The 12,317-nt window shown below is 36.1% G+C and overlaps 1 protein-coding gene across 6 annotated transcripts in view; it reads right to left on the bottom strand.

Annotated features, from left to right (window-relative positions):
* The window catches only part of LOC117164520 (large neutral amino acids transporter small subunit 1), a 30,690-nt gene that overhangs the window by 11,845 nt on the left and 6,528 nt on the right, over positions 1–12,317 (bottom strand). For 5 of the 6 annotated variants that reach the window (XR_013060122.1, XR_013060121.1, XM_033347660.2 and 2 more), the window contains 2 exons: positions 7,603–7,850; positions 6,495–6,741 (listed from right to left, as the gene is read on the bottom strand). Coding sequence is in view for 3 of the 6 variants with exons in the window: in XM_033347660.2 (XP_033203551.1) it covers positions 6,495–6,741; positions 7,603–7,845 (490 nt within the window). In the remaining 3 variants the exon portion in view is untranslated. Of the gene's footprint in view, positions 1–6,494; positions 6,742–7,602; positions 7,851–8,194; positions 8,482–12,317 lie in introns of all 6 variants that reach the window. The other variant, XR_013060123.1, reaches the window with a different exon arrangement.

The following is a 12,317-nucleotide window of genomic DNA, read 5'->3' as shown; positions in this document are numbered from 1 at the left end:
ATATATTATAAATTTATCCGATTTTAACTTTGCGCTCGAAAGATTCAAAGATAGAAAATATACGATAATATGCAAGATAATACGATAATTGATGGAAATTGTTGTTGATTTAATAATACAGATCAAAGGGACACGATAATGCGACGATACGTATTGTTATGTAATAGTCGATGCATTTGCAATGTCATGGTCGAAATTCTGACGCAATCAATTGGAGATTTTGCATTTTCAACGTGTATAGTTATAGTATATGTTATAATCTAACTAGCTAGTAGCAAATAATGTAACTTGGCAGATACCTGATTATAGATATTTTTCTTCTAACGATCGTTAAACGTCATCCTATTATTCTTTGAAGTTTCGCTATCCTAATTGCAAACTAGCAGTATTAAATCGCCAATGAGTAAAAGAAATGATCGAATGACTCTCCAGCGAGCGTTCAATTTCACCGATTTCGAGCGAGAATTCTTTTTGCATAGGTAGGATCAAGGTCATGTAGACTTTCGATTTTGAGCTGAGTCAGTGGACTAGGATACAGGCAGTATCACTGAAAATGGTGTGGGAGGGAGGTTCACCGATCGTAATGGGAACGCACGTGCAACGACGTGTATGTACGACCGTGAAAAATATTCTACCTAGCGAACGTGCGACTGGTTCCCTCGTCCTTGGCGGATTCGTTAGCGAAGAAAAGTAAGAAGTGTCGACTGACGCAACATCTCGAAGAATATCGCGAGACTTTCCGCCCTCTTTCCCTTCCCACCACTCTTCCTTCTTTCTAGCGTCTTCGCCAGTGCTGTCCTCCGTCATTTCAGACCCTTGTGTGATATTTATCACGAATTCCTCTCGACTTATTAAATGTAACATAACGCTCGACTTATCAACAACCCAATTTGTCCAAAGAGCGTCGATCCTCTTCTACTTAGATTCTTAAACTATCGTATTTCGATCTTGATATAGACATATCTCGTCTTAAATATAGACATATCCTGGAATCTTATTCTCTGTAGACATCACTGGCTTCCACTTGTTGTTTCGTCTGTCCCTCCTCTTCGTTTCTCCGCCTGGAGGTTCTTCTTCGTTCCTCCCGGGAACCCCTTTCGGCGAATTATACTGTTGCGGCTGCCAGTTGACACGTTATTAGAAGATTACGTTTAGTCGCAACGAGACGTGATTGCTGGCGCAGCCTTTTCACTCGATATCGCCATCGTCTCGTCTTGAGGACGACGCCAGCTCGATCGAATCCACTGGCCGACATATCGATCCTTCTCGAGGCTGGTGTCAATGCCTCCGTTTCACGGCGCCGTTAACTTCTTCGCGTTGTATTTTCTATTTTGCCGAATATTACGCACGTCAGAGAAAATTGAGTTCCAAGAGCGAAAAGAATTGAAAACGGAGAATACTAATTTGTTGCAATTTTATAGATCGCAGAAATAAGCAACCAAGGCAGACTTTAATGACAGCAGCCTTGGTAGAAATATCTTGTTCTCTCAAGTAATTGCTTGCGCTGGTCGTAAAGAATTTTCTCGCTTTTATTTTCATTTTGTTTACTTTAAATCATCGAGTAGCGGAAGAGATGTACGTGTCGAGGAAAGAACGAGATCTAGGAGTAAAGAGAAGTTACGAATGGAAAAAGTCAACGATTATTCTTTCTGTTCCGTTCTTTTCTACGATATAGACCTACCACTAGTCGTAAAAATTCTAATGATCACAATTGTGGAAGAAACGACTTTTTCTTACTACAAGTGTGTAATCGTTTGTACGATAATTGTTCGATACGTTACAACTTTACTTTATCGTTTCCAACTTTAAACACTCGAGCGAATGTACGATTAAGAGTAGCGGAATTTCGTTCGTTCGAAGAGTGTCGATGAAGCGCGCAACGTACGAGGAAATGTTCGTACGGGTAATTGTACGTCAGGCCGGTTAGATTTCCCTTGGACTTAATTATTGATCTTCATCACTGCCGGCTCGTTCTAGGAACTAATTTTTCCCTGCACTGGTACATACGCCACTGATAATTAACATACGATCTGGTGTAACCTCGATGAAACATTAATGAAAACGAATCTGATTATCGCGATAAAATATTTTGACCACTCGAACAAGCTTTCTTTATAAACATATATTTATAAAGGAAATTTACATTACAATTAGAATCGCGGTTATATTATACATATAAATAAATAAATAAATCTATATATTTATACTTTTCCGTTATCTAAATTTTAAATTCTTTCCTTACGGTTATACGAGCTATCACGTTCGGAAAATTGAGACGAAAAGAAAATCGACGGAAAGAAAGAACGAAAGTTTTTTTCATTATCGAGATAAAATTGCTATAATCGCGCGATTTGCGCCAGAGAAACAGGAAAGAAAAGTAAAAAGTACAAAGAAAGGACGCGAAAAGGGTAAAAATCAATTTCGAAGGAAAAAATCTTTAGAAAAGAACAGAACAAACGCTCAAGAACCATAAATTGCGTTTCAGGCTCCGTCCATCGCGAATCTTGCATCAGAAGTCGCCATTTTCGTTTTTATTCTGTTCTCGGAAATTGAACGGAACTCATTTCCTTCGCAAACGTACCTGAAGCTTTCTCGCGCTATCGGAAAATCCTGCTCGCCGTTCCAGTTCTACGACATTTAACGGGTTATTACGTCCATCGTAGGACAGACGCGGTTCCGGAGTAAGCCGCTTGCGGTCGTCAGGAAATTATCGTTCGCTCTTGCATTTTCTAATTAACGATACTTGTCGATCGCTCCGCAGGGTAAAGCGTAAGAAGATTGCGTTGCGAATAGGACTAAGCTATTGTATCGTCAACCAGCTGATAGTTGGCGATCGTGTGATTTCATGTTGATCGTTTCAAAGACACAGCTATAAAGCGTTATTGTATCTAGAAATATCGGTGTCGATAAAGGAATTTCAAAGCTAGCGTAATTTCAGGTTAGTTAAATATGATGGTACAAAATACCATTTATGTGGTATGAATAGCGATATCAAACTGCAACATGTATATTCTATACATACTAATGAGTAACTTTTTCTGGTTAACACACTGAGCACCCTATTCATTCTTTTAAAAATGTTCATTCGTCTCAATAGCGTTAAGATAGATTTAGATTTAGTACTATACTGGACAAAATAACATATGTAAATATTTTATCATGTATTTTAATCTCATTTTGTAGTTGGCAGATAAAAAATTAATAAAATATATGTGTATATGTATATGTATATATAAATATTCTATATATAAATATCTATGTAGCAAAATACGGCGAATATGTTCTGTAACGTACTACGATTATTAATATAAAAAATAATTCCATCTACGAAACGCGAAAACCAAGCGAAAAGCTTAAATGCCAGAGTCGAAAGCCTCCTGCAAAATCAAAACTATTCTATCAATTAAAATTTCACCATAATTAAACGAAGCTCGCGAACGATCGTATTACACAAAACACAAAAACCCAACGACTACTTATTCCAGAAGATAAGGAAATATTACGAAACGTCAACGATCGAAACAATCTCGATCCGCGTGCCTTTCGCTCTGCGAGAAGTACAAAGCGCGTTACGTCAACAAAACTACGTATATTTTCTCCTTAACTGCAACTCGATACAATTTTTTCGAACCTTGCTTTGTCCACAGAAACGAAGAAAGAGAATAAAAGATGAGAAAAAGAACAGGATATTTCTGCGGGTACGCGTTGCGTTCGCCGTTTCATAAAACGATATACGCGGTACGATAGGTGCAGAACGATACCAGCGACCACAGGAACTCGATATCTTCTCTGTGATATTGGTATTCCTGCGGGATTCGTCGAGGAGAAACGCTGTTTCTTTAGTTTGTTCGTAGTACAAAAAATGGATGAATGTTGATTGGTAGTTGGTTATTTTATTATACGAACGGAAAATGGTAAACGAACGATACAAATTTAATCAACTAATATCCTATAGATATTGTCTAATTATATTTAAAACATAGATAGTATACAGTTTCAAAACGTATTTTATCAATCACAAAAGTTCTTTACCCAAAAAAGAAAAACAAAAAATATATGTATATATATATATATATATATATACATAAAAGTATGAGACACAATTTCGTTACATGATTCATAAAATTTGACTACACGAAGCATAAAATTATTTCCTACAACGGATCACCGGAAATCACGGAACGTTACGACATTGGATATTCCGTCTACCATGATTCCAGGAAGCGATCTGTTCTGAAGATCCTCGAAACGATTCCTACGTGAACGTGATTCGAGAAAAACTAGGTGAGGCGTTTGCGGAATGCTCTTGCACGGTCGTCGATATCGGCATGCAACCTTTTATTTCGTTATTACTCACGCTATGGCTACTCGTTATTACAAAGGAAGTAACTCGAAGGCTACGATTACGATCGTCGCGAATTTCTAGAACCGGCGCGGCGCAGAGCGGCGTCTTTTCACAACATGATCAATCGATCATGAACAGTCAACCCTCTCGCGATGAACGTTAGATTTATCCCGACTGATTTTTGCAACAGAATTTCATCGTGATTAAATTTACGAATTAATTTTTATATCATTTTCTTAGTAAATGTTCTTTAGCTTTTTAGTTCTTTAGTGAAGAAATGTTTCTTAGTAAATTATCTACCCTTTGGTAATGATAAGATAAAAAATATGGCAGATTTCCAACAAAATGAAAGATTAATAGAGGAAATAAGAGATGGTGCATAAAAATTCATCATCTATTGACTCCTCCTTTTATGATTCCCTATTGGTACTTACATGTATTCGACCAAGTTAGTTACAGCTTCAATATTATGACAGACATTTGAGAGACGAGTAGTATATTTTGTACCGCGTGTGTAGATAACTTGATATTTTCATATTGAAACGATTTTGAAAAATTCCAATTCCGAAGAAAGAACGTTATAATTAAGTTGCCAATCGAAGGAAACTTTTGCTCCAAGAAGAATGTATAAGAAAGGTCATAGCTTCAATTCGAAACAATCGGATTTGATTTTTCATCGGTTTGAGATCGAGGAACAAAGCCATGATTCCCCCCGAGTATTCGTTAAATCGGGAGAACAGCGTTTACCAGGTCTCCAAGGAACATCCTCGATTATTTCAGAGAAAAACATAGAGCCAGGCGACTCAAAGACTAAGATTATTCGAGGAATTACAAATTGTTCGCGTAATGAGGAGCAGCATTAGCTTCGAAAGCTCCCCGAAGGACGCAAGGACAATGGAAAACGAGTCGTCCGCTTTTCTCTCGAGAAAAAAATGACCAAGAACAAGCCGGGGATGTAATTCCACGGACCATTAGAATATCGCCGATCTTTCTAAATAAAGGGATTCTAAGAGGATCTCCGGAGAACATCCCTGAGACAAGCAATTACTTTGGAATATTTTTTAACGACCAAGCTTCTTGTCGTACTTGCTAAGTATTTTCTAGGGATTAAAATATTTTCGAAATATCTTTGATAGCGTTAGATCAGTATTATCAGTATTAGTATAATTGCCGATAAAATAGGCGAGATTATAAGAATATTTCTCAAAGATAAATTCGGTGTATGATGTTTTGCGGCAAGTCAACGGTCGAACCATTGAAATTAATATTTACGATCGTAACGACGGTATAGTCCGGTAAAGAGGAGCCGCTATGAAAAGCCGGCTAGAAAGATGAATAACGATGAAGCGGAGAAAGTAATTCGATTAGTCGAGATTGGTACTAGTGAATGACAGTGGAACAAGCATCCAATTGCGAGGGGCAGTGCTACAGTGTTCTTGGAACGACCAGAAAATCCGGCGGTTCAATTAACAACTATGCCGAAGAGGGGTCCTCCGATAGAACAAATCACGTCGTCGCATCGATTAAACGACGCTCGTTCGAGAGCTTAATTTCCGTGAGAATAAACAAACCTAATTTCTTCCACCAGATTTAACTTCCTTCGTTTCTTCTAAGAGTGGTATTTCAGTGATGACGTTACTCACTGACATTCTATCTCTTTTTTATAGAGATTAGTAATGGAATTTCTTTTAAATTAACGATCATCGTTCTACGTTTAAATTGTCGAAGAAAATTTGTTAAACGGTCAAGTCGCTGCTTTGACATATGATTCAAGGAAGTGTTTAAGAAGTTGTCAATTTTTAATGGGCGTTACGCCTCGAAATAGATATTGCGTGGCATTGAAACGGCTCGTATATGTATATCTACATCTATTTCGATGAAACAACCAAAAACTGGAGCTTTAAGTCAAAATCTGTCTTAATCCGTAAGTCACTTTCTTAATCTAACGATTAATAAAAATTAAACAAATCCTTTGATTCTAACGCTCGATCGTCTTTCATTGTGTCGTATAACCAAAGATTAATATATATAAAAGAAAATAAAAAGATAAGTAACAGAGAAGAAAATAATTAACAGTAAAAATTGCTGGTTTCATGCGTTATTGTTTCCAGAAAGCAAACATAGTTGTATAAAAGATCGATTAACTCACAGATGCAGCACGCTGCCAATATCCTCGTGGCATCGTCCGGCGGTGCACAATCCGGAAACACTGGCTTCAACACGTAAACGCTAAAAGTCAAGGCAACGATGGCCTGGCTGCAAGGTCGGACTATCATGCACTCAACCCAGAGCCTGATGAACGCCAGAAAGGGTCCGAAGGTCTCCATGATATACGCGTAATCGGCACCCGACTTCCTGATCATGCAACCTAGTTCCGCGTAACAGTACGCACCTACCTGTCGTTCAACAAAACCAACAAACCACTTAAAATACAGATCATTAATAATAATATCTCAGATATTTTAGCAGTTGATATATTTCTTGGAGTCTTAGATGGATCTGTCCAAAGAATGTTATCGTTAAAAGCGTGTGCAAAACCAATTGCTTTTAGTTGGATCGATTTTAATTTGAATAAATTGAAGTGTAAAATAAAATTAAGTGTAATGTATTGAAGTGTATTCGACGATAGAAAATATTATGATCTTGTTTTTTAGTTAGTAGCAAAAGGATTTAATCAAGTTTTTAACTTTCTCGCGGCTGTAATTAATTTTTTATTCGAGTTCGTTAAACGGATAAAATACATATTCACGTGAGATTGTACGTATAACATCGATGTAATTCAATGTTCGTAATTACGAGCGATCAACTTTCTCCTTTCGCCGTTTTATATATTTCTAATGGCGCTTTGAAAAAATTGCCATGCGTATACTGTACACGCATACTTTATCCACGAGACAGTGATCGAACTCGTTAGCGTACCAGGCTAATTTCTTTGCAAATCACATAGATGAGAGAACGTAGTCAGCGATCCCAAGTGATCGATCGATCACGCGAGACACACTTCGGCATACCGTATAATGTCAGAAACTTGAGCGAATAAGCCGTCTAAATTCTAAATATCAATATTCTTCCAATTCTACTTCACATTTCAAAATCTCCGACTTCTCTAATAGATTAAAACTTTCTTATACGTGTATGTTGTTGTTAAGGAAATCTCAATTTTGCGAATACATACTCCGTTTATGGAATGAACGATTTTAAAGAACAGAGCTGCCTCTGGCTCTAAGGAGGAAAAAAAGAAATAATGGCGTACGCACCGTGGAGAAGATACCAGAAGCTGTCCATACCAGAAGACTCGCGTTCACGCTTCCTGTATACTTGAGAACGCCGGTCGGGCTAACGAATATGCCAGAACCAATAATGGAGCCAACGATCACGGTAATTCCATTCAATAGGGACATCTTCGCCTCTAGTTTGATCTCGTCGTTGGCTTTGTCGGCGATTGGAACCGGGTCATACGGCCCCTTCTCGTCATCCTTGATGCTTCCCGACTTCGACATCCTTCCTGTAGCCGAACAAATAAAGGTGAGTTTCTTTTATTTCTATCAGAATTGACGCACTCAGATTTACCACTTTGTTCATAAAATATGCATTCGACCCTTTTTATTCATATTTTTAATATTTGATATATTATTTCTAATATTGCTCTATAATAAGCTGGACGTAAATATCTATTATGGTTACTAGGATACAGATTCTTTGGGATTTAACACATTCGATTTAAATCCTAAATAAGATAAATACGATCGGAATAAAAATTCCTCTCGATTCTTGTGAATACTTTTAAAGAAAAGCGGTAGCTTTTCCATTTTCCATCAAATATCTAGAAAGAAAAATAGAAAACACCACCTGTTGATCGAGCTCGATCAAGAACGGCATGAAATAAGCGTCGTAAGGAACATCGAAACCACCGCGCAATTTTTTATCCTCGTACGTTCGATTCATTAGACAAAAAGCGCCATTCTGAAGAATACAGTCAGTAAATCAGCTTATCGCAGCCAGTCTGCTCCACTTTTACCAATGAAATTTCCATCGTTTCGTTTCTTGTCTCTGAATAATTCATCTCAGTAAGAAACAATACGGTGTAACTTTTACTTCGTAGCCAGAATGTGCCAATTCATCTCTCGACTTTTCACCTAAGAAGATACAAACTGGTTAGTGAGAAACGTATAAATGAGCCGAATGTTTTCTTTTTATCTCTGAACAAATGAAATGCAGCTTTGAACCTTTAACCGCTTAAAACACTTTGTTTCAGAGAACTATTTTAATCGTTGATCTTTATGAGTCCGAAAACTACGATATCTTATACTATCTAAAATACCTGCGTGTTAATGGTTTTTTAATATAACAAAATTTCATCACTTTCATTGCCAAATTGAGAAAGAATTTCTTAAGGAATTAAATAAATATCTTAACCTTAATCGATACATTGAATAAGTCAAGTCCATGAAATTTTAGTAATTTTTACTTTTGTGATTATTTGGAAAATATCCAATGGATCGCGCGCGCGCGCGTGTGTGTGTGGTTGTGTGTGCGCGCGCGCGCGCAATATGTATATACTATCGTCAAATATTATACCCTGCATGGCGAATTTAAATGATCCGCCTTTGACATTCAGCTGATAATCAAATTAATGTAAAGTCATTCGCGCACGATAAAGTTTTTTCTACGAAAGTGTCGTCGCCTTCTTTGTCTTGTCCCTGAAAATTATCGAATCGGTAAATAACTTTCCAGGTATTATAAATATTGAAATAAGGAATATAATCACCAAACACGTTTTTACTAAGAAAAAGAAACGATAATCCTTCGATTTGTTATGTCTCCTCTATTGTTACACATACTGTAAAATTGGCGATCAATGCAAATTAACGTAAAAAGTGAAAACGTTTAAAAATTTCCATCTCAAAATACTAATAGCAATCTCAAGTAAAATCTACCAAAAAATTTCCAATCCTCTTCGAGTTTCGAAACAAACAGAATTTCCATAAAAAATTGTGCTTTTAGATAGAATCTATTAAAATTGGCGTGTAGTTTGCATAGTAAGTCGATTATTATCCGCCAAGCACCGAATGCTGTCAGACGAGATTGTTTTCTGCACGAGCAACATCTGAAACGTAACTTTTGCAAGCTGATCGCGTCATTGTGATTTTTTTCGAGTGGAAATACCCTCCTTCGCAGCCGCGGAATTATCCAATGGTGTGCACAAACGTCGATACACACCTTTCTACCGCCTGGTCGGCCTTTATAACGTCGTTTATCTACTGGATTCCAGAAATTTTCGAAATACGGTTGTAGAGTTTTATCAATAGGTATTTTAGTGTATTTTATCGTTTAAAGTTGTTCTACAAGCAAAAGAGAAGAATCTTTCTTCTGTAAAATGAGAGAATTGAAGAGATACTGCGTAAAACAAGATGAAAATAAAAGCTAACAAATACTTGATTTGTCGTAAATAATTTTTGTAGCAAATGAACATTTTTTTTTAGACGTAATTTTTATTGTAAAGTAAAGCTTTTTATCATACTAATTTTTATCACAGATCGTAAGTAATCGAGGATAAGTATTCTAATTAAACTTTTCTAGAATTACAGCGAATATTACGTTTTATGAATTTGTCTGCACATTCTAATGATTCAGTAGCAATGAATCGATGGTAAAGATGTATTTTTCTCCTTGATCTAATACTGCTTTATTTACAAACATAATACAAGGACATACTTTATAATTTAGTTTCACAATTTTAATTATAATCATTAATCGTAGGATTACCGTAGCGTGTCTTCATAAAAATTTTCTTACACCCTTTGCTAAGGATATCAATTCCTTCCTCCATTATATTTAAAACCCAAGGCAAACTCAGTCACGTACGTCACTACAATGATTTTCATACCACTGAATCAAATCAAGTGCTACTGTCTGCGAAGCTACGAAATTACAACTTAATCTGCCCTAGCTGTAAATAATTTGCACCAGAGTACCATAAATTTATCAAACTATTATATAAACTAATTTCAGAGTCGAACGCACTATATTTGAACATCAATAATTTCCTCGTTTCTCACGGAGAAAACTAAAATCCTCCTACTCAACGAACGCTTAAGATATTTACGTTAAGTTTAACCTTGCACATTGTTTGCCAAACGATAACGAAATGAATCCACTGAAACCGAACATTACCCCTTTAGATAATCGATAAACTAAGGAACGAAAATTTCCTGAAACAAAGTCATATCCATATCCAAGATCGTCTTAAGCATCGAGGAAAACACATTTTTCGGTCAACAGTTTCATTCGACCACACGCGTATCCAGACTAATCTGCAAAGACTGTCATCTCTTGTACCGATTTTATTCTCGAATCGGTACCGATCGACCAATCACATCCACGAACGACGATACACGCCTTTCTACCACCTGTACGACGAATACATTCGAAGGTGCAAAACCAGTTCTTAATCCGTTCCGCTACGTTTTTAAAGTGGCAATTTAATCGTACCTCGAATTCCCTACTTGCTTCATAAATTCATAACCAATCGAGACTCAGAGCTACTGTGTCAGATGGAAAGCAAGTGGCCTTTACCTAACCTTTACTTCGCCTTTCCATTCTTCCATTATACCTACATACATACATATGTTTGACATAATGCACTTGACAATCGATTCGGACCGATTTTTCAAAGCGATTCATGTTAATTTTTAGCTGTAAGTGCATCGAATTGTAAAAAAAAAAAACTTTAAAAGGACCGTAACAGAACTTTTCTCCGAAAAAATGTTATTCGTTAGTGCCTATACACGTCAAACTATGTCGCAGTGCTAACAGATATATCTACTTACGTATGTAGTGACTCATGAAAATATTTATTTATTATATTTGAACGCTTATAGAAACTTCTTTTCAATATATCGTTACACAGGAAGCTTTATACGATTGGTATACCGTGATGTTCGATAGAAATATTAAAACATATCTGTATAGAAATTACAAGATATTTATTGCAAGCACACACTTCAAAAATAGTGGTATTCGAATAACTTTCCCGCGACTTTCCCTTAGATACTCGAAATTTTGGTATGGTATATGTATGACAAATTTAGCGATTCTAAACCGATTTGATATATTTTAAAGCACGATATATTATTTATATATTAAAACGAACACGAACTACTTGTGTACATAACATTAATTTTATATATATATATACTCTTGTTTATATGAAAATTACTAAAAAAAAAAAAAAAAAAAAGGAATAAGGACGAAGGAGGAAAACCTCGAAAGCCAGTCGTTTTACATAAATATTCGTAATATCTGCACTCTAATGCAGCTTCACCGGCGTATATTTCATGTTAATTCTTTGGTTGACAGCGGCGCAATTCGGTGCGTCGATCACAACAAAGTCATTCATCTTTCCACTATCAACGAGCAGCTATGGAAAATGGCACGCAAACTTTCAACCATTAGCGTAGAAAGTAACAGATGGTAATATATTTTTATTAATTCTCTGGTGTACGTTTAATTCCTTTTCTTTTCTAGTACATATTAGGAAAGCCCAGAAGAATATCATCACTTTGCAATTTCTAATCCTAGATTTATTATAATTATGTATTTTCTTATACATTATAACGTAATTATTTTATCATCATTATCGTTTAATATTTTTACATAGCAATGTTTTTAAAGTAACTATTCATAAATTTAAAGAAACTAATATACAATTTATTTGCGTTACATTAAAGACACCGCAAAGTAACCGACAATCTTTATAAAATTAGTAACAATTTATTCCATAAACTAAACACGCACACACACAGAAATTAGGAAGGTAAACGAAGTTATGATACATAATCTAAAGTTCATTTATATCTCTGTATATATATAAGTTTAAAATTTCGTAAACTCGACCCACGATATCGTTCTAGGATTATACTAACGACTATTCAAACATAACCTCTGACAGTCCACCTATTTTATTTACCAA

This window comes from Bombus vancouverensis, chromosome 15 (genome assembly GCF_051014615.1).
Source record: "Bombus vancouverensis nearcticus chromosome 15, iyBomVanc1_principal, whole genome shotgun sequence".
In the NCBI taxonomy this organism is placed as follows: Eukaryota; Metazoa; Arthropoda; class Insecta; order Hymenoptera; family Apidae; genus Bombus; species Bombus vancouverensis.
Note: the sequence above shows the minus strand (reverse complement) of the source record. Positions and strands in the feature narration are given on the sequence as shown.